The 24,488-nt window shown below is 39.4% G+C and overlaps 1 protein-coding gene across 5 annotated transcripts in view; it reads right to left on the bottom strand.

Annotated features, from left to right (window-relative positions):
* RFX3 (regulatory factor X3) overlaps positions 1-24,488 on the bottom strand; it is a 246,053-nt gene that overhangs the window by 43,219 nt on the left and 178,346 nt on the right. For all 5 annotated transcript variants that reach the window (XM_083186015.1, XM_083186016.1, XM_083186014.1 and 2 more), the window contains 4 exons: positions 13,777-13,958; positions 11,460-11,579; positions 5,355-5,479; positions 533-645 (listed from right to left, as the gene is read on the bottom strand). In XM_083186015.1, the coding sequence (XP_083042141.1) occupies positions 533-645; positions 5,355-5,479; positions 11,460-11,579; positions 13,777-13,958 (540 nt within the window). The remainder of the gene's footprint in view (positions 1-532; positions 646-5,354; positions 5,480-11,459; positions 11,580-13,776; positions 13,959-24,488) is intronic.

The raw sequence follows: 24,488 nt of genomic DNA, 5'->3' as shown, positions 1-24,488 counted from the left end.
AATTTCCTAATATATAATTGATACAAATTTTATTCAAAGAGTATGTAATATAAAAATTTCCTAAAAGCATTGCATTATGAATGCATATCACAATCCAATTCAGTATATATAAGATTTGGGAGCCAAAGTATAATTTAGGGAGTCAATGGAAGATTTCATTCTGTACATGTTCATGAAAAGGCCAAAATTCCAGCAGTTGGCAGCTATACTACAGTATTTTATTAGCGAGTTCTGTGTGACACAATAAGGAACCCAATTCACGTGAACTGTATTAAATAAGCATACTCTAGTCATGTAATTGTAACCGACATGGACATATTAGCAGATTTTCTATGGTGACAATCTTTATGTTTGGCATTGCACTACAATGGGAAAATGTATTTAGCCATTCAGCTACATTCTCTCGATTCTCTAGTATACCTATCCAGTATAGAGCGACTTATCAGGAATTATCAAGAACACAGCTGAGATAACAGAACAACTAGAGAGTAGTGTGGGAGTACTAATTCTCACAAAGACATAGGTGTCTTACCTCACAGTGCTCCCGATAAAGACTCTGCAGTGACTTGATATCTTCAAAGGTTGTACCATCTGGCAGAGGAGATATTTCAACTTCTGCAAACTCTGGAAGTGCTCTAGACGCATCTGTTGCCATAACAACATAATGGAAGAAAGATATTGTGGATGGTGCCAATTACAGCTTCATTAGGAAAATATTTAAGAAGCAGAGCAAGACAGACATTCTGAAAGGTCACATTACTTAATGAGCAGAGGCTGGCAAAATTGTATTTTTACTCTTTTATTAATATTGCTATAAAAAATAGATAATATTTTAAAACAAACTCTGGGATGAGATATGTGTTCCAATGAAGTATTCTATAAGTATGTTAAGCTGATCTGCATTTTACCAAGTTAAAATGAGAACCACAACCAGAATATTTGTATATGCCAAAATACAGCAAATATTAAGCATGATAGTTGTTGAATAACAAAGGCAAACAAATGTAAGAAGGAGCATGAGGTTGGGATTTCAAAGGTAATAGTAGACAGTTAAAAGTTCAAACACTACTGGTCGACACATGAAAAAAGTCAACATTCCTTATGTTGACAGTCAAAAGGTCGACATGAAAAAGTTTGACATGAGTTATTCATGCACAGGACGCGGTACACTTATACGGTATCCATGTCAACCTATGTCCACTTGGACACAAAAAAACCTCATGTAAACCTTTTTCATGTCAACATTTTCTATGTTGACCTATTGACTGTGTAAACATTTTGAACCTGTCGACCAATAGTGGTCAACTTATTGACTGTCGACCCTATGACCCATACACGTAAGAAGGTAATAGAAATGTTGTTTTTTTTTTGCAGGGCTATTTACTAAAACAGAATACAAAAGTATTAAAACCAACAGCAACAAATCAGATTGGTTTATTTTTAAATTGCCTAATTTGTACTAATAATTGCTGATTTCTTGTTGAAAGTGAAAGCATAATTGTGCGTTACTAATACTTCCATGTTGTGTTTTCAGCTGTGTAATACAAAAACCAAGACAAAAAATAAGGGCATATTGTACATTATAGTTCTAAAGGAAAAAACTACTATTGAAACCTTGCATGATAATAGTTCCACGCCTAATGCTGGGAATAAATGCTACAACTATTTGGCCGATCGGCCGCGCATCAGCAGTTTGGGCAGATAATTGCAGTGTGTATGTGGGTGACTGATCCGGTAATATTGATTAGTCAGACATGCTGGGTCATCCCTTCCATTTTGATGCTTGGAAAGTGTCAGGTCAGCTGCAGCAGGCAGTGTATTCCCTGTCGCGACTGACGGATGCATATTTCCCCTGCTGCTTCGCATGGGAAAGATCGTGGAAATGTCTCCTGCCTGGGGGCAAAGTTCAGATTTCAGAGCTAATACGCTGTGAGAGATCAGTTTATGTCCCTTCTGAACGATATATTTTACTATGTCGCCTAGTGTGTACACTGATTATCATAATCGATGCGCGCTCCCGCACATCATTAAAGGCCACCTCCCTTGTCCTACATGTGCTGTACTGACAAGGGAGTTCAACGTTAACCTGCAGCTGCAGCATGGCCGCTGCTCCCCCAATCTCTGGCAAGTGTATATGCCTTTGCCGATGTCAGCACACCCGGGTCCCCGGCGAATGTGCATGGGGCTTAAGTGATGTGCCGGTCATGCTGTGTGCACCTTTCTCTTTATCTGATCTACCCATATTTGGATATTTAAAAAATAAATAACTCAATTAAAGTAAACGGGAACATCCCAGGTCTGTAAGTACTCGTTTTTAAAATGAGTTCCAGATTATTGTGGCTACAGTGGTTATCCCCAAGCAGATCATATAAACTCTCTGGAAGCGGATGGGAAATACTGTATGGTAGTATGTGTGTCAGCAGTGCTCACATCTACAACAAAATGTAAACATTAGGCTTCCCTCTCCCCATTGTTCCGGCTCCCTGCAGGACAGAACAAATGTACATCTCTGAGGCTGTGAACCTAGGACTCAGAAAGGATGGAGAACTAAACAAGTGCTTGCAGTAAGGAAGAGGAAAGGAGACCAAAGAATGACCCTGCAGGTGGTAAGCAAAGCCAAACTCAAAAAGGACTGGAGTCAGAGGCCAAATGAAGATAAATGTGCTAAAGGAAACATTCACTCAGTAGTCGGTGCTTCTAAAATGGGAGACACATAGCAAAGCCCACATAATAAAGAGAAGGTAACAGCTGGGCTGAACAAAAGAAACACAGCATAGCTTGGGACATTTGCTGACATGAGATTTACAGATGCTAGTTAGGTTCCTCGAGAAGTATGATGAAGGAAGCAGTCATATACTGAAAGGAGCAATACATTTAAAATATTGCATTTAATTTATCTTTACTTAATTTAAAAGTTTAAATGGGCTCTATTTTGCTGTCACGTAATGTATATGACTTCTTGTGATAGAAACAGATGGCGATTGTCATGTATGGCCAGTAAAGCATATGAAGCTGTATATTCCTTTAGGTGAAGACATTGTCACTACCTGCAATGATTGACATACTGTAGTCTGCTTGTGTGTCTTAGCAATGCGAATAAGACACATATTTGAAGGATAACACACATAAAAGACGCTCAGTGTTAGTAAACACACTTGGGACTTGGCGCACCTACAGCAGTAGTGTGATGTGACTGCAGCAACAACAATGGAGGACACATTTATATGTTACACTGGTCTGCAACCTAACTACTGTATATGCACTGTAGGTTTAGGTCTTTATGTGGCTTTATGTCTGGGGGATGCATTACAATTTTGGTGTGCCTATCCTTTTATGTAATCAATACTTTAATGTTACTATTTCAGTATAAAATGTTGACCTGTACTAATGTTGTTATCACTTATTAATGCACATATTATAATTATGAACAGTGTCTTGCTTTGTAAGTTAACATAACATAATATGGGCTTAATAATGGTTTATCATTTTGTTAAGTATTTATTAGAAACGCTATTATACAAAAGTGAAAGCTTGTCATGGGCCACGCGCTCCTGATAGGACAGGACCTAACCTCAACGGAATGCTGCGATAGTGAGCCATGCCCTTGGCTTAGGTCACTACAGGGGCTAAACAGAGCAGCGAGTGACAGGGGGTCTCTCAACTAACCCACCTGCCACCCACTGAGGGAGACTGCTGTGATTTATACCTTACTATTCAAATGTTTTCCTAGTAAATCACAGAACTCACCAATAATAATAAAAAATGACAATTAAATAACATATACAGGATTTGCTATAACGTACATTTAATAGGCTGCACACTATTCAATATGGTATACGGTCGTTAGGTCGACAACAGGAAAGTCGACATACATTGGGTCGACCACTGAAGGTCGGCATGCATCAAGGTCGACACACCTGAAGGTCGATATGAGGTTAAGTCGACAGGAACATTAGGTTGACAAATGGGCTACAGTTAAAAGGTTGACATGGACTTTTTCACTTTTTTTGAGCCGACATGTGCCAACAGGTGGTATTTTATGCGCTGCAATCCACTAGGGCATGGCAGGATAATAAAATAGTGTGCCGAGCGGTGCACTTTTTAAGTGTCCATGTCGAATGTGTCGACAAACGGGATAAAAAAAGTGAAAAAACCCATGTCGACCTTTTGGCTGTCAACATAGCCTATGCAGACCTAACAAATGTGTTGACCTAATGACCTTGTCAACCTAACCCCATGTCGACCTTCAGGTGTGACGACACTGATGCATGTTGACCTTCAGTGGCCGACACAATGCATATCCACCTTCCTATTGTCGACCCTATGACCCATACCCATTCAATAGATGCATATCTGTCCAAACCAGTGTCATTGTCGTTATTGCTGTGAAATTATCTTTACATGATACTTTTATTTATCTATAAATAATAAAAATGGTTTTTTGGAATTTCAGTTTAATCCAGGATATAAATAATAGCAGATTTTAGGAGTAATCATATTTATAAAAATAAATATTTTTATTTATTTATTATGACTGGAGTTGGCATTAAAAGGACAATTTGGGCTAATTCTCTATGTAAAAAGAATTTATTTTTATTAATTAATTTGATAAATATAGAAATGTAATTCAATCTGTACAATGTAGTTTTCAGCAGACATTAAATAATATGGCAGCTTTCAGTGGAAACAAAATACAAAAATGAATATGTATTTTTATAACTGTAAACTTACATTAGTAAAACATAACCGCAAATGTATATGTCTATTTTTTATTTAAACCTACATTTAAGACATTGGGGGAGATTTATCAAAGCTAATTTCCATTTAGCCCCAGTCAATTTTAAAGCCCAGCTTTTAAAGTGACAGCTACAGTAGGAGGTAATTGATTGTTGCTTTATCTCTTGTCAAGCAGCAATATGTATACTTCATTGTGTGTTTTTTTTCTATACAACCTCTAAAAGGTGCCCACACACTAGAACAATTTTTTTGCCAATTGGCTCATTTCTGACCATTCGGCCGAAAAATCGGTAGATTTTTACAGATAATTGGTTGAAAATTGTCCGATATCGGTCGGATGCACACTCCCGCTGATCTTTTGCTAAATATTCTGATCTTACATGCTGCATGAAAGATCAGAAGATTTAGCAAAAGATTCATAGGAACGCACATTCGATCTTAAGAAAAACTTTGGTAAAGATTTTTTGTCCAGGACAAAAGATTTCAAGGCTAATTTATGTGCACATCTTGAGATCGCAGATCTTCTAGTGTTTGGGCGCCTTAAGAGTCAGGCCCACTGACTTTCTGCAGATAAGAGCGTTCTTAGGAACAAAGTTAATTGCGGTCTAAATACTTACCTAAAAACTGTTGGTGGTGTTGACTTTGGGCAATTACAGTTTGCTCAACAGATGCACCTGTCTGTGGTCCACTCCCTGCAAATCCATCTCCCACTCCATCCACTTTCTGCATAGGTTTGTACCTGCTATAGAAAGAAGGAAAGGTAATATGAAGTGATATTTAGCCTTCATCAAAACACATATATACGGAGGCTAAAAAGGAAATCATTAACTGTACTGCAACTCATTTTTGGAATTTATGGGAATTGGGTGATGGTTTTTAATTCACATAAAACTATCCATAGATATACCAGTCAAGAAATAGTGTACAACAACATATTTAATAAAGGTTTTTTTTTGGTACTTGTTTCCTAGCACGGCACCCATCGTATGCCATCGCATACCACTAATTAAGGTATGCGATGGGATGCGATGAGACTCGATTTTTGGGTCCTAAGAGCAGAACTGTACAATTTTAATATTGCGTCGCATCGCATGCCATTACAATGTTGTACAGGCACCCTGATGGGTGATTACTATGTTAAATGCACCCCCATTGTCAACGCCACCCCCACTATCAAAGCCAACCCGAATCGTGGCGAGCCCGCGAGGGGCGGCGGTACGTGTCCTCCGACCTTTTCATACCTCCACTATCCACGTCGGCGTGGAGTTGATTTTATATAGTGTGGCGAGCGCAGGGAGCCACCGAGCCCGAAGCGTGGCAAGCGCAGCGAGCCCTGCGAGGGGACGCGGTATACATGTGAAGTAATCCGCGTCCCCTCACCACACTATATAGACTAGACGCACCAACAGCTATTTGCAATCCGGGACTACCCTTGGAAAAACGACACCGCTGGCTACCAGGCTCTCTGTTCAATGTAAGCAGCAGTAACCACTACCTTGCACCCACTATTTCCCAGCTACGAGTGCACAGCTCTAACACAGATATACTTGCTACAACCCTCCTGTTTTCATGCAGACAGGCGACGGGTGCCGCTCATTTGCTATCAATGCATCGGCACAAAGCAAAAAGCAGCAAACCCCCCGCCAAACTGTAAGAAGTCAATCTGCTACTATTTCACAACAACCCTACCCTTTTCCAGAAGTACTCTCATCTCCCAGTGGGGAACCAGTCTTTCACACTGCACTGACTACGCGTCAACAGGGAAACTGATCCCCTTGTGCGAGACAGCAGATGCTTCCACCTGACACTATATAACACTCCATGAACAGGCCGCTCACTGATTCTTTTTTGGGGATCAGGATGTCCTAATAAACAATTGTTGCCCTAGAAATTATAACCCACATATGTTTTACATATGTAACTACAGTATATAAATTGTTACTGTACATGGGCTCTAAATTGATAATGTGACTGCTGTAGATACATATTACTACACACAGCAAGCTCACATTTTGCTATATTTTCTGACTGCATTAAGATATAGGAATCATTCCTTTTTCATTAAAACAGATTAACTGTTCAGATATATGTCGCTAGCTCACATTAGTGCTATACCTTGATAGGGAAGTATACTTATAATTTAGGCTTATCTTTTACGAGCCACACTACCAGACCAATAAGTGTCTACGGTATAACCTATCTTATTTATAGTGTACGGCACATATACAGTATGCCACTCCACAAAAGACCCCTGTTAATTTCCAGTAATTAATACACTGGCAAGGTCAAGAGGAGTCAGTACACTTCAGTCTTCCATGTTACGTGTTGTATGTCTATACCTTTATTTTAAAAGTGAAATAAGAAAAGTTATATCTTAAATTAATCTAATTAACTAACAATTTTTGACAAATCTTGCCCCCAACAAAAAGAGAGTACTTTCTCTTTCTCTACAAGGTCAAAAGGTCGACAGGGTCAAAATGATGACAGCGTCAAAATGTTGACATGAAAAAAAATTTACCCATGGAAAAGTCAACATGAGTTTTTCACTTTTCCCTCTTTTGTCGACACTGAACTCCAATTCGTGTACCCTCACATGGCTTGCCATGCTTCGGACTTAGAATTATATTCTCCCTGTATGCCAATATGGATGGTGAAGTAAGAACAACCGGAACCAGGACATTTGTGCATCTGTGAATCAGGCTCAGAGTTAGGACTATGCAAAAATACCTTGAAAGTGTCTGGTGAATTACCATGCATAGGGAAGCTGTTCCTTTTCAAAGGCAAGAATATGTGTTATGTCGTCCACCTATTGTGTTTATTTTATTTGCAGTTTGAAGTGGAACTTTTGAATTACCGCAAGAACTACTTTCTATGTAAATGCATTTTTTGACCTCAACTGTGCCCAGTTGATTGGAAATATTAAATCAGCGTTAGGCATTTACTTTCATTTCAAATCTTCATCACTTTCTGAATTGCACATCCTAATCCTATTGCAAACCCTTACTTTCTCACTAAAAATGTAATTAAAAGCCACATACAGTAAAGGTAATAAATACATGATATGATTGCTTAAAATCTTTGCTAAAATTTTTAGACACTTGTAATAAGACTATGAGAAGTGATAGGAGTCTTTATTGCTCGCAAAACAAACATTTCAGCACTTAAGACAGAACAGCTCAGGATGTTAAACATCAAGGGTGAAATTTAATAGGATTAGAGATTCAGAAAGTGAGAGATTTGGTAAGAAATCTCCATTTTTTTTAAAGTGGCAATCATTTACACTGCAAAACCGGTTTGATTTTGAAGTGAAAATGATTGCCGCTTTAAAAAAATGGTGTTTTCTTACCAAATCTCTCACTTTCTGAATCTCTCATCCTTTTAAATTTACCCCCAGCAATCCGTTCAGTGGTCCAGTTGCTACCCAAATAATTTGGTTATAAACAAACTATTAAGAATAAAAAAACATGTACCACAAATGACTGTTGTCTATTTCTCATACATGGTCATCTGGTTGTACAGAGGTGAGGTATGAAATGAAGCAATGTTAATAAATGGGTGCAACTGGATGGCATTCTTGGAACGTCCCAAAGGGACAGCAGCAATGTGTATCATGCTGTGTGCTAAGCGTTCACTGAGGTGAATGCAGCTTGATTATGCAAATGTAGTGCTAGGTAAGGGTGCACAACATGCTGATCACTCACAGGTCAGCACTATTCATCGCCAACATTTTGGAAAGAATCAAGATTTCCACTGTTACTGGTGTGTAACAAAAATGTAACACAATATTTGTGGAGCCATAGAAACATTTTGTAAGGGGTCCCATGTAAAACCAGAGGGCAAAAGAAAAACCCCCAAATACACACGGGTCTCTGAGATGGAATGCCAGTCACTTCATCTATGTGCCCATAGCTTTGAGTTTTTTATGCATATTAACCCTTTGAGAGCCAACATTACTGTGCAAGATGTGCAAAATATTTGCTAAAGATGCCGGCCTCGCTTACAGCGACTGTTCTTGTTTTGGGTGCAATATTTAACTAAACTTCAATCAATTAACTTGGCTGTATTTGTATTTATTTATAGTAAAAGAACAGTCACTGTGGGCGATGCTGGCATTTTCACTGGAAATTTTGAGGATCGCTAACAACAACGTTGGCACTCAAAGGGTTAATAAAGGTCTGTATTTAATGAAACGTAATTTATAGATAATGACATTATCATGCTGCGTAGAAGGAAGAGACAGAGATGCCTGGGATATATGGAGCATCAAAAATGCTTAGAGGTAAAAAAAAAATTCTACTTTTCTGTATGTTTTATATTAATAATATTTGAGATGATTTAACAAAACTAACCTTAGTACAGCATTTCCGAACAATATTTTTACAATAGACCCTGGGGCTACATAGTGAATCTCCTATACTTAAATTATGGAGAACTCAGCCCACATGTGCATGAATGTCCACCCACTGCTTTGACATGGAAAGGCGTCTGAGCAGTCAGCAAACTCTAATTAAGAACTTCCAGTAAGAGCATTTGAAAGCCAAGACTGGAAGCACAAAATAATTTCTGAGCCTTTAAAATACAAATCTATTAAGTGCTGTTCTGTGTTCCAAATCTTAAAAGGTTCCTTCACCTAATGGTAAAAATAAATAATACTGCCTGTGGGCAGCACAGAGCAAAATGCTAGTGCTCCAATTTTGGGGTCTGCGTCCTCCCTTATACACACTAGGGCTGAATCCAAGTTAAACGTATGCTAGTTTGCAAGTATCAAATATGTAATAATTGTTCTGAACAGAAAAAGCATGCTTGCATATGGAAACGAGAATGAATCTAATACCCGTTTCAGACATACTACCGGGATTTCTATCCAGAGTTCGATCCCAGGATTTTAGTGACCCGGGTCGATTGCAGGTGATTAGAATCCTGGAGTGAAATCCCGAGAAGACCCTTTCAGACATACGCTAGTCCCAGGTTGATGCGCGTTCATGTGAAAAAAAAACAGGGATTTCCATGTATATCTGAAAGGGGTATTACACTTGTGCACGGAGAAGCAGGACAGGGTAAGGAAATTATGGATGATCATCCACATAGTATACTAATAAGTTGTTTGCATAATTGCTAACAGATACAGGGAGGTATTCATCTCAGTCTGCTATTATAAGCTAGCCGGAAAAAAATAGACTTTCCTAATAAACTGCAGCCTTGTCAGATGGTTTTTAGTCATATCTGCACTTTTCTCTTTTTTTAAAAGCCGAAACTGCACTGGCGAAACAATAGTTGTCAAACACCCCGATCCACGTGTTTATGTCAAAACTTCAGGCTTTTCAACCATGCTGGATTTATCGACAGATGCAAAATCTTCACTTTAAATGAATAGGTTCAAATGCAAATTGGACCTTCAAAAAGTTGAAAAGTGATAATTGTTCAACTGCTGAAAAATTTGGCACCTAATTGAATACTCCCCACAGACTGACACAGGGAAATACATATGACTGTCCAAGATGTATGATTTGTAGATAAACAAGACAGGTATAAAACAACCCGATGAGAACAGCTGCCAATACAACCTTGTTGCTTTTGATTGGATAATTGCAAATTGATCTCTAAAGAGCATAGGTGGTTTCTTGTGTTACATGTGCATACAGGTATATTATGCTGCTTTTTGGGTCTTCGCAATGTTTATTTCTTGCACATGAAGAGGTAAACCTACTGAATTGCAGACATTTATAAAGCTTTATTGAAACCTAACATGTCTTTGAGTGCACATGCCTGAATGTATAGAAAGGAATTCAATTAGTAAAATTTTTCACAAAGTTGAAAAATCTGCACTTTTCTCAGTTTTTCGGGCAAAATGGGGATTCACCCTGATTTTTTCGCCTAAGTATCGAAAAAAAAAAACCTGGACCGATTAATTAGCCGCCGATCAATGTGTTTTCACGAGTGGCCAAAGACACTTGCTTTCATTAAATGATTGGGTAATACAGAGATGAGGACATATATTTTACTACCTATTGGTCATTCCTTTACCTGAACATTCACATTTTTCTATACGATCCTTGAGGGTAAAAATTCAATGCAGCTTTATCAACAAGTAAGGTGTTACCTTCCCAGAAGTTCCCACACTATGGGGCAGATGTATTAAGCTTTAACAAGAGATAAATGCAAGGGTGATAAGGAGAGATAAACGCCTAGCCAATCACCTGCTAACTGCCATGTTACAGCCTGTGTTTGAAAAAAGTCAGTAAGGAGCTGATTGGCTGGATGTTTATCTCTCCTTATCACCCTTGCATTTATCACTTGTTAAGGCTTAATACATCTGCCCCTATGGGCCTTATTCTAGTTCACTATTTCTGACAAAATCCTTCTTAGATGGACAAAACCATGTGCACTGCAGGGGGGCTGCAGCTAAGGGGGTATTGCATCCGATTTTTTCAGGACTCGGGTCCTGCACATTTGGTTTTCCCACCATTAGGTTAACACGTAAACCTTCGGGTTTACATACTAACCAGAATCAGGTCTTATAAGTTTTGCATATTCTCGTTAAAATGTTATTAGGAGAAAAGTTAGATGCCCTACTAAAAGAAGTCTTTATTCATCGAAATGGTTATAAGGGTGGTTAACCACCAACCTGCAAAAAAGTAATACACTGTCTAAAAACAATGCATAAAGCAAATGACTGCTGCACCTCTGGCTTACACAACAGATACAACACTGATGCTACTTACCTCTGTTTCTGCTGCATGGGTTGCTGTCTCATAGCCATATATTGCATGTCCTCTTGTAACCGATTAAGAGGGGAATCTGGCTTGACACGAATCCCATAATAATGGTATTTGGAGTTACCCCTTTGAAAAAAAGAGTAGTATTGAATATAAATCTTTAAAGCAAGATAACTATGGTAAATCTATATTATTACACGGTAAGTTGCACATTTAAACATGCAAACTTCTATACTATATACAAGTAGGGTGGCCAATCCCGGAATCGGGATCGGCGGGATCCCGGGATTTGGCCCCCAAAACGCCGGGATTTCAATCCCGGGATTGGAGTTTCCAATCCCGGGATTTCGGGATTAGACTGCGCATGCGCAGTCTAATTCCGGGCAGCGTCTGAGCACTCGCTCAGACGCTGCCCGGCTTCTCCCGTACCCGGAAAGGTAGCGCTGCACGCAGCGTGACGAGGTCACGCTGCGCAGTGCACAGCCTGCCCATCCGCCCAGCCTTCCAGGCTCCCGGCGCCCGACCAGCGACCCTCCCAACCTGGCTCCCTACAGCACCCTGCACCAGCCCGGCCGCCCACTCTGCAAAATGTAAGTAAATAGTGGGCGGCCAGGGCTTCAATGATATGTTCTGGACTTCTGCCCGGTGCCGCTCATTGCTGTGGCCAGCCTGGGTCATGGGTCCAGCCTGGGTCATGAGTATCCTAATTATCTCATAGCTACACCCCCACACGGAGGAGACATTAAAGGAAGCAGAGGTAGTGAAGGAGAGGGGAAGGGGGGGAAGGTGCTGTCAGGTCTCTTTCCGCCTTTTCAAGCTGTTTTAGCTGTGCTGTCATCCCAGCTGTGACACTAGGGATGCCAATCCCGGGATCCCGGGAATCCCGAGATTGGGCATTTTTCAATCCCGAATCCCGGGATTGAAAAAATGCCCCGGGATTGGCTTCCCTATATACAAGGGGTTCCCAATCTTTTTTGAAACATGGCACCCTAGAGTATCAGAATTTTTTCACGGCACCCATAGGAAAAAAAAAATTAATTAGATTGGGTTTATATGCGATTCTTAGAGGCAGTTATGTGGTAAAGGGCAGGATTTGCTTCTGTTTGTACACATTCTATGATTGGCAGCCACCGACACTAGTTTTGCTCATTAATAATTACCATTAATAATTTGATTTGGTCCTGAACCACCAACCCAGGGCACCCCTGCATGTGTCCTGAGGCACCCCAGGGAGCCACGGCACACAGTTTGGGAACCACTGCTATATGCCATTTCCATACTTTCCAAAAATTGCAAAGAATTGTAAACTGTGACTTTAAACTGCACAATAATGTATTCTGTATAATTCTATTTATACAGAGAATTATTAGGAACAATTCTTATAATCTACTAATAAATACTGTCAGCATGAAAGCTTGACAAATAAGCAAGTTAATTATAATTGCCCGACACAGGGATTGTATTTATTTCACAACATAAAGGAGAGTGAGTAGATCTTATTTGAAATAAAAAGTAGCAGGACTGACTGGATGTTATTAAAGACAGGTGGTTTGGATTTGTATTTAAACTTCTTATGTTCCATAAAGAGAAGATTACTAGTTTCAGAAGTTATATGTTAGAAGCATTTTGAATTGGTTTATATAAAATCCTCTTAGTTACGGAAAAAGCATAAACGATGCTAAAGATAAGGAATAAAATTAGTAATTAATACTTTAAATAATGCCCTGCGGTACTTGATCTTTCACCACTGAAATGTACCAATTTCCAAAATTTGCTTAATACAGTTGTATTCCAAAACACTGTTCTCCAGTTCACCAAACACAATAAATATCTTACAAGATCATTTTTCTAAAACGTCCAAGAATAAGGAGGTGGTCAGGAACTTGTTCATATAATATAGGTGACAAATTTAGCGCATAATTCAACGATGTATCCAAACAAAATGGTTTACATACAGAAGCAAACTGATCATGTGCAGGTCTGTGATGCCGCTGACAGCTCTTCAAATGCTGCAGCTTTATTGACAGGCAGCATTGCAGAAAACATGTCTGTTTTCTAGGAGTGCTGAAGCCAGTCTCTGCGGTCTTGGGCGGAGCTTAACTGACTTCGGCAATGTGAACTTCCCAATCATCCTGAATAACCTGATTGTAACTCGGATGTATGATGTTCATGCAGAGGGATCTGATGCTGCGTCTTTTGACAAAGCAGCGAATCACAGAAGCTGCTCTGAGGCGTAAATTTACACAAGAGACAAAAGATTCAGTAGGATCTATACCCAGTCCATCATTTCTCAGGAACAGTATTAGCTGGCTCCAATACTAACCTAGTCCCCAGCCTTCTTGTTCGGAGTCCCATGAATATGGAGCGGATAAGTTTTCCAAAGGATGCAGCATTGACTGGATCTAGCTTGTGCTCTTGACAGTGTCTAAGGTAATGATTGTAAAGAGTACTTCTGGGAAGACTCACTCCTTCAGCGGTCTCATAGTTATCCAACAGCCACTGGAGCTAGAACAAAAATAAATATACTCACAATTTAAAACTCTGCTTAACATTATAAAAACACAAGTATACTTCTAATAAATCAAACCGCAATGAACAATATGGCACAACACGGTTTCGAAAAAGTGCCCTGTGTTTGGCATGAAATGTTGACTTAATAAAAATATCCACACTCCTCAGTAATGGCAACAAGATTGTTTTCTATATTATGTATAGTTAAAGCTGCTTACACTTTACTTATTTGCACTATGCCACAAAAAAAAAAAAATTTTTTTCTTTACTTATTTGCACTATGCACAAAAAAAAATCACATGCTCCAATCATGCATCTGTTAGTTGCTTTTAAAATGTGTAAACAATGCAAACCAAAAATGTAAAAGTATGTTCTAAATATTGTACAAAGTGGCTACTTAAAGACTTCAAATAATAAATTACTAAAATGAGCAATAAAATTACAAAAAAAACAATTGATCTCACATTGCTATTACAAGTACAGATTTTGAATTAAAATGATACTAGAAAGTGCAATTGCTTTCTTTTCAAAACAGCTGGAGATCGGCAATTTAATCTCTTTGCTCTAGTTATCAGGAAGTGCTTCCAATTTCCTCTTTCCCCTAGTGGGCATTAGTTTTATAATTATATGCACCAGAGAGCTGGTTGTGTTTGCATTTGTTTTATGGCGGTTAGTGTGGGTTCCAGTTTTCTTTCTATTTACTGAACGCTAAGAAATTAAATCAGAACTAAAAGCAATGATTACTAAAAATAATTATAATAATGTATCCTATTTATAAAGAGATAACATATTACACAGCGGTGTAGATTGAGAGATCATGATAAGACACAAACAAATTACATAAACTGATATGAAGTAGAAGGTAAAGGTGACCCTGCCCAAACAAGCGTACAATCTAAGTGGTGCAGGCAATATGAGCATCAAATGCATACTTTTAAAGTTGTTGCATCATCCTATTGCATGTCCAATGGGATAACTCCATAGACGACACAGTATTGTTGCATAAAGCATGTAATGATATATCGTATCATCATAATACTCCAGTGAGTAGTGAATAAGGCAATGCGATATATCATTACGCTGTTGCACCATCATTTAGGTGTGTACCTATCTTTCAGCAGTCAATGACCACTGGGATTCTGTTCAGCTACAGCATGAATTGTACAGTTGAAATATTGGGGCAGATTAGACTTTGCCTAAACATGTGAAAAGCCAGCCATATTCACATTCTATTTCTGATTACGTTAATGTATCCAATTACATTTAAGGACCTAAGCAGAGGGGGATGTGTATAACATTTCAGTTCTTAACCGCTTCATACAATATTTTTGTTGAACCCTTTGAATCAAAGTTGAAAGTCTGCACACCATTGCATTCCCATTGTTTAATTTCAAAATCATTGTGGTTTCTTACATTGTGGTGTCTAAATATATATGGACCTAATGGTATATTGCATAGTACACCCATTAGTATAAACTAGAAATCACAGGGGGACCATGATAACACCAAGGTGATCTCATCCTTTTAATATTGTATTGTGTTCCTTTTTTTTTTTTTATCATGTAAATGCCTTGAAAAATATAACACTATAAGGCCATAAGACTTGTTGGATCAATGCACACTAATACATAACAATCATAAGAACAATTTATAGCAATATAAAAAAATAATCTGCATTCATTAGTGTTACTGTGTATTATATAGAAAATATGTAATGATGGTGGCTTTTTATATTAGTTTTACAGGTAAACAAGAGTTCTGATTTTAGGATTGTAAGCAATATAATTGCTTCAAAATATTAAATATATATTAATGATTTCCAATTATTTGAACTTTACTCCCACAGATCATGTGATGTACTCCGACCCCACAAAATATACATTGGTACTTGTGTATTTTGGCGGCGCCCACGATGAGGATCGCGTCCATCGTGTGTGAAAAATCGGGTCCATCGCGTTGCGTCGTGTGCATTAACATGGCACACGACGCGACCGACGCGATGGACCCGATTTTTCCATAGGCTTCAATGTTAAAATATTTTAACATTGAAATCGTGTCGGTCGCGTCGGTCTTGTGCCATTATAATGGCACAAGATAAGATGGACTTGATAAAGTCCATTTTACATGGAATAAAATGGGAAATGGGCCAATATGGCCCATTTTTCATTGTATATGTCCCCGTCATGTCCAAATATAACTGCCCCCCCATTGTGAGCGGCACCCCAGTATTGACGTCAACCCGAAGCGTGGCGAGCGTAGCGAGCCCGCGAGGGGCGGCGGTACGCGTCCTCCGACCTTTTCATACCCCTACTATCCACGTCGGCGTGGAGTTGAGAATAGAATAGTGTGGCGAGCGCAGCGAGCCACCGAGCCCGAAGCGTGGCGAGCGCAGCGAGCCCCGCGAGGGGACGCGGATACCTTCACAGGTAAACGCGTCCCTTCGCGGACTTCACAGGTGTCCGCGTGGCCACGGACACCTGTGAAGCCCGCGTGGGGACGCGGATACCTGTGAAGGTATCCGCGTCCCCTCGCGGGGCTCGCTGCGCTCGCCACGCTTCGGGCTCGGTGGCTCGCTGCGCTCGCCACACTATTCTATTCTCAACTCCACGCCGACGTGGATAGTAGGGGTATGAAAAGGTCGTAGGACGCGTACCGCCGCCCCTCGCGGGCTCGCTACGCTCGCCACGCTTCGGGTTGGCGTCAATACTGGGGTGCCGCTGACAATGGGGGGCATTTATATTTGGACATGACGGGGCCATATACAATGAGAAATGGGCCATATTGGCCCATTTCCCATTGTTTTCTATGTTAGATGGATTTTAACAACTACATTTGATCTTGTGCCATTATAATGGCACAAGTCCGACGCGACCGACAGTATTTCAATGTTAAAAATATTTTAACATTGAAGCCTATGGAGAAATCGTGTCGGTCGCGTCGGTCGCGTCGTGTGCCTTAACTTTAAGGCACAGGACGCGACGCGATGGACCCGATTTCTCCATCGGGTTCAATGTTAAAAATATTTTAACATTGAAGCCTATGGAGAAATCGGGTCCATCGCGTCGCGTCCTGTGCCTTAAAGTTAAGGCACACGATGCCCACGACGGGCGCCGCCAAAATACACAAGTACCTATACATTTTTCTTATGTAGAGGTAATCTGTATTTACACTGACCCAAACTTCCAAGGAGAGAGAGAGAGTCAGAAGAGGCTGTGGGCGAATGATCGCAAATCAGAAGAACAAGGAATTTGCATATTGGATTTTCGATATATTATGTCCATATGAAATGGTCCTTCCAAATGGAAAAAGTCTTGGGACACCCTGTTCCCGGATGATGGGGTGGTGATTTTAGTTTTTTAATAAAATGACAAAATATGCACTCGCAGAGCAAATTTTAATACAATGCAGAACAAAATATCTATTTATCTAATATCTTATTTGCAGCACCTTCATGCAAGGTAAGTTTTATACTTGGTGCTATGATGCTAAATTAATGGGTTAGAGACATATTGTCTGCAATGATTTAATGTATAGACCATGCTTTAGATGATGAAATTCTCATGTGAAGCGCACATGTGCTTTTTCTTCCTGCGTGTAGAACATCATCTCCTCCCACTGCCGACAACGGCACAAAACATTTCTATTTGGACGCCCCACTGCTCATTTGCGTATTATGTCTACAGTAGCAGCAAGTTTTATAAACCATGTCAATGTTCTGCAGTGTTTTGCACTGTAGATTATTTTTTATTGTTTTGTTCATATTGTTTCTGTACTTTGTAAGGTGATGCAGTTCCCAATGAGGTGCCATATACAGTATATAAAAAAAAAAGAAAAAAGGATAATATTAATAATAATGACCACAACCTGTAGAACATATTCAGAAGAAATATAAAATATAACAAATATAAATGTAAAAGAAGGAACGAAGCATAATTAAATTCAAATAAGGGGAAAAAACAAGAGCTAAACAAAAATAATGGAGCATTGACAGGGTCTGCTGAATGAGAAAACCAATTATAAATACACAAAATATATTAGTCACTCGGAGGTTTCCTTCAGCTACAGAAGGGCTCTGGTCCCAGGTGTACAGAACTCGAGTACACAAGAATAGAACATCAACATCAAAGAGTCTTGGCTTCTGCATTTAGATTTCATGTTGTTTTGCACAAAAACACAATGCAGGTGAGGCTTGCCATTAATATGGCCAAAGAGCCTTTCTTTTGTGAAGAGCATGTATAGAGTATGTTCCATTGATATTCTACTTGTTGTAAAAGAGGGTTACTGGCGTAATGTACAGTAAATGGTAGCAAACACAGCATCTCCTAAACAACAACACTGATAAGACCATGTTGCTTTATACTGTACATCTTTATGAAATAGACTTTTCAGCAATCGCAAGGAACTTGTGGCTGCTCAGCTTCGACTGAGCCAAGGAGACGTAGTTTACACATAAGCTTGCTTTGCTTTAAACATAGGGGATTTATTATTCACTATGTCATGCTAAAGAATTATCCCAAGATTTCTATTAAAAAATACTCACTCATCATTTTTTCTGTTAAATATTCTGCATAAACAGAAAATACTGTTATTGACAAATGCATACTGTACATGCTATAGTTACTGTATGTTGGAGAAATGATCCAAGGGAAATGCTGTGTGTGCTTATGTATGTGTACATACATGTTTATCGCTACTGCCAATTGAGTCGGCCTAATTCTAGACAATAAGGACAACATTTACAGAAGGTCGATTTGGTGTATTTCTGCAAGACAACATTGAATCTGAAAATTGAAGATATATTGAATGGAAAATCTGAAAAATCTGTCTTTAGATGACAAGAGGGGGGATTATACCATCAGACCAAACATTAGGCCTTATTCTGGTCGGTGCGGCCGGATCCGATTATGCGGCCAGGACCGTGCGTGCGAAACCCCGCCTTCCATACGGATCGCCAACTCCGTCCGTATGCGGTAAGAAGCTGGCCGAACGGACCGCACGTGTATTTTACACGGAATACGCCTCCTCCATCTAAGGGAACCTCCCCCATCATTCGATGGTCGGAGACCATCGAATGCAGGACCGAGTGCTCCACCAGCTCCCGCAACCTCAGACCACACGGACATTTTTCCGTGCAAAAGCAGGGATCTGGGCGGGCAGCTGACATCCGGCGATGTCATATGTCCTCCCCCTACACGTGCGTCACGGCCGCATTACCATACGTACGCCCAGCGTTTGCATGGGAACGCCCATGAAACGCGGGGCGTATGCATATGGTAATGAGCACAAATAGCCCTTCACGCCCCTCTCCACCCCCTGTTCGGAGTGTTCACATATCATGCAGGATTTGGCCGTACGCCCCGCTCGCACATGCGCAGAGACGCCTCTGCACATGCGCAGACACAAAACATCGGTGGCCCGAACGCACGCGGATATATCCGCACCGACCAGAATAAGGGCCATTGTATCTTTTTCATGGACAGCAATAGAAATGTCAGTTTTACTAAGGATTTTACTGTTAAAACAGATAGAACCTGCAGATCTGAGGGGTAGGGATCATTTGATCTACAGCATGTTGTTCAACAAGCATTAGGTCGACACCACTAGGTCGACATGGGGAAAGGTCGACATGGGACAAGGTCAACATGGGTCTAGGTCAAGCTGGGTCTAGGTTGACAGGTCATTAGGTCGACACAAGCATTAGGTCGACAGTGTCTAGGTCAACAGTCAAAAGGTGGACAGTCAAAATTTTGTCCCAAAGTTCGACACAGTTTGAAGTGTACCGCTTCGCTCGTGATGCTTGGGCATGGTGCCTCGCTGGGCTCGGCACATTATTTTATTCTCCCACCACGCCCTAGTGGATGGTAGGGCATGAAATACCGCCTGTCGGCACATGTCGGCTCAAAAAACAGAGAAAAATCCCATGTTGACCTTTTGACTGTCAACCTAGACACTGTCGACCTAATGACCCGTCGACATAAACACATGTTGACATAGACCCATGTTGAATTTGACCCATGTCGACCTATCCCCATGTAGACATAATGGTCTCGAACCAATGCTTGTCAATCAACATGCTGTAGACCAAATCACCGTATCCCAATCTAAGCAGGCTATCTGATCTAAAACAGTGAATAAATGGTAAATTAAAAAGAAAAAGTGTGAGGACCCCTCCCAAAAAAGATTAACCAGTCCTGGACCACTCAGGCTGGAATGGTATTGGGAAATTGGTGGGAAAACTAGAATGTGGACCCTATTTTCTAATAACTAGCACTGGGCTGAACTAGTCAGGAGGATGCAGAGTAATGTCATCACAATTAGGGCTGGAATTACTTAGAAAGTGGGGACCCCTAAAAAAGTTTTTTTTCTGTCTAAGGAACCCTCACCCCCTGGTTGAAAGCCAGGGATTTTGCTTGTACTCCTGATAGTTGCTGCAGGTTTAATAGTGTAAGAAAAAAATGATATTGTTCTTTTACAGTGGGACAACGGCTTCCAGTTAGCCTTCCCCAGCATGGAACAACAAAGAACAGCAAGTGCCAACAAGCCCCCTCTGGACCAACTGTATAGTCTCATTGCAAAGAAAATGTTAAAATAATGAAAAAAAAAAAAGCAAATCCAGAGCGTAAACAGATATAACTGTACACTCATACAGTACTAGCACATAATGGAAGTCATTCTATACTTTATTAAGAATGAATGGGGGAAACACTGTAGCCAATAGTAATTAGCAAAGTACATAACAGTGTTAGAGACCACCTTTCTGGACAAATCCCAATGTGCAATAATTTTTTAATGGTCCTTTAAAAACTACATGTAGTTAAATGGTTAGATGCTATAAGCTGTCTCTTCTCTTAACTAAATGTTATTGTACATGACTCATCAACCACAATAACATATAATTTCTAAGTTACCAAACTTGAAGTTCAAATTGATTAGGCGGCTGGTTCATGCTGTTTACTTGGTTTTATAAAAGGGTCTGCATATGAGTAAGCCTGTCACTTACAGCACTGTGTTATTGGAGTGTCACAATGGTTTATGGCTGTACAGTAATAAGCCCAGGAGTAAATTATACTGTACCTTATCTTATCGACTGCTGTTTGCCTTCATTAACCTGTATCTTGCTATCTTCAGTAAAACCAACTCTACAATGAGTAGACTAACTTTCTTGCTTACATATGCTCAGCCCCTACCAGCTTGTAGGCAACTGCCAAATTTATAAACCCCCAACAGATTGGTTCGCAAAGAAATTTGGAGATTGGCACAAAATGTAATAATATTTTATGAAATATTAATTATAATCCACATTACAAAATGTTTTTATCAATACTAAAAACGATTATACTGTACATATAGAAATATTTTTTGTTACCTCTGTCATACAGTATAAATTTTTTAATGCATATTACAATGATATATTATATTGCCATCCATGTTCAGCATGTTTTTTGTTGTGTAAGCATATGATAAAAAAGTCAGTCATTTGAACTATTAACCCTCAGCAATGATTTGCACACTTATTTATTATTATGTGTATTGTACAAGGCAAAACTGATATTGAGATTAAAGACAATTATATTTTTGACCTTTGCATATAACCCCTGTTAATTAAAGTAGACATTTGTTCACAAAGGTGAACAGTGCCTTGACTACCCCTAAATGCAGTTCTGGTAAAAAAAAAAAAAATCCCTATTTACAAAGAGGGTATTTACTGCATGGATTATGCTCTATTCCTAATTAGCCTGCATTAATGAGTACATTTGTGAAAGATAGTGTTCTTATTAAAATTCCCAGCTGGAAAGCTCTTTTATTAGGCAAAACTAAAATACATAATAAAGTATAAACTAGGCAATGTCTTATATGTTTATGTACTATATACCTAGTTTAGAAGAAAATAAATAGGTTTTTGAAAAATAATTATTTCTAATAAATACTAATCTCAGTATCCACGGAAGTTTCTAATCAAAATAAGGTATTTTGAAATCTATCTACCAAAGTCTCTCACCATAAAATCATTGGTGATTTCATTGTAGTCAGAATTAAATTGTGTTGTAGTATTAGTGTTATTGGGGCAGATGTATCATAGCAGCGCTTATCGCGCCGCTATGATACTTCCTGCTTCGCCTCAATAGCGAGGCGAAGCAGGAAGGGACATCGACAAGATGTATTAACATCTTGTCTGCCGAAGCGGGGGAGCGTTAACTCCCCCCTTCGGCGATGTCCCTTTCTGTAGATAGCGCATCAGTTAATACTGATGCGCTATCTCCTGTCCCCCGGCCGGCCGCACTGGGCATGCGCGAGATCTCGCAAAAACCGCGAGATCTCCAGCGCAGCCCAAGCCAGACGCAGGGCTAGCGTTGTCCCCATAGTGGGGGATAGGACAACGCTAGCCCTGAGCTGGCGAAGCGGCCGGGGCGATTTAACGCCTTGAAGGCTGTTAATACATCGCCCCGGCCGTTAATCCCTGGGGTGGATTGCAGGGACAGCCCCGCCGAGCGTAACTCGGCGGGCTGTCACTAGCGCACGTTAGGTGCACTAGTGATACATTAGGGTCAGACGTAATCCCCCCCAGTTAACCAGCGTTAAGTGCATTTTTGCACTTAACGCTGGTTAATACATCTGCCCCATTGAAACTGTTTCTATGATCAGCTGTTATTGGACTATTTAAGGGATACTTATTCTCTATTACTTTGATTGCTAAGCATCATAGGACAATTTTTTATATAATAGGATGCAAAAGGGAGTGAAATTAATTTATTTTGCATATATAAACAGAAGTACAGTCAGAAATAATCCACTACTCACTCTACATATTACACAAGCAAATTATTATATACTATGTTGATTCGGGAATTGGTCATTAGGTCGACAGTCAAAAGGTCAATGATTATTGGTCGACAGTCAGAAGGGTCAACAGATGAAAAATGTCGACATGCATTAGGTCGCCATGAGCAAAAGGTCTACATGAGTTTTTCTAAAATGTTGTGTCTATGTCGACAGGTCAACATGGACACCTTATAAGTGTACAATGCCTTGGTGCGCTCAGCACACTATTATATTCTCCCTCAATGCCCAATGGTATGGTAAAGTATGAACAAATCATTTATTTAATTTTTTTAAATCATGAAAAACTTAGGTCGACCATTTGACCACATCAACCTTTTGACCAACAAAATGCATGTATCGATCCAATAGCGGACCGTTGTTGACCTAGACACTGTTGCCCTAAAGACTGCATATTGTTAATTCACAAGAAGAATGCTAGGATATTCAATAGACATACAAAACAAATTGCCCAAGCTCATACAGTTGATACACAGAATATAGCAAGTTAGATTACATTTGAAAGTGTTAGCAAAAAGTCCAAAACAAAATAAAACGATAGCAGCCATTCCTTTTGGGTACAAATATATTTGTTTAATCCATAATCAAAATCACATTGACAGGCCAAGGACACTGTTTTAATTTCCTGTTGTTCTTTCATCAAATTTTCATAGTTTAACTGTATTGAAACTATAGTAAATGAAGCAGATTACTTATTATTAAGTGAGAGAATTAAAGGCTCCATTTTAAAAGAAATATTATTCGTTATATTATTTGTACTTTCTATAGTGTCCAGATTTTCAAGGTAATGTATGAGGATTGGAAATACATCATTATCTGATGATTATTATCTCAATGAAATAAGCTGATCATGACTTGTGAGTTATGAGTAATATTAATGTTTTATCACACATCCATAAATATATGAATTAAAAAATTAGATACCTATCTATATATTTCTATTTACCTATGTAACTCTATGTATCTAGTTGCTATGTTTGTGGGAATTGTATTGTTTGTCTTGGTTTCCCGAGGCTAGAATTTTCCTATGACTGACTACGATAGGAAGAAATGCCACCGGGAAAACAGCATAACGTTTGAGCCATATAAATTTGTGGTTCCTTATAGTGCCGAAAACTTACAAGAGTATCTGTCACGAATTGTCCAAGCCTGACAGCTAACAAGGTGATACACTCCACAATGGAATACATCTCATACTAAAACCATGTAGAACAACCATAACCTCTAGTAAAAACCCAATGCTGCATAAACTTTTTTTAAATTATTTTGTAAGTGCCAATCTAATACATCCAAGCATATACAAATACAATCTTTTAAAAAACAGCAAACTTACTAAAGAAACCAATAAGCATTAAAAGTGTATTAAAGAAAAAATATTGTTAAAAATGTAAGGTCTAGCAACATCTGTGACTTTAATTGATAAAGCCTTAGCAAAGTTACCCATAGAGCCCATTTCCTAAATCATATTAAATAATCCCACGGCTATTGCGCATTAACCCATAGGATGCAGTAGTGCTCTGAGCAATGTGTTAACGTGCTTGTGAAGGTCATGGTAAGAGCAAAAAGCACTACTGTACTTACCGACAATTTCTGTTTGTACCTCAGGAGGTGCTTGTGGGCACTGCAACAAGCCTTTATCAAATTTTGCAGTTCTGAATAATGCATGAAAATCTTGCAACACTTATA

The sequence above is a fragment of the Crinia signifera genome, chromosome 1 (genome assembly GCF_055691185.1).
Source record: "Crinia signifera chromosome 1, ASM5569118v1, whole genome shotgun sequence".
Classification (NCBI taxonomy): Eukaryota; Metazoa; Chordata; class Amphibia; order Anura; family Myobatrachidae; genus Crinia; species Crinia signifera.
The sequence above is the reverse complement of the archived record's forward strand: the minus strand, read 5'-3'. Positions and strand labels throughout refer to the sequence as shown.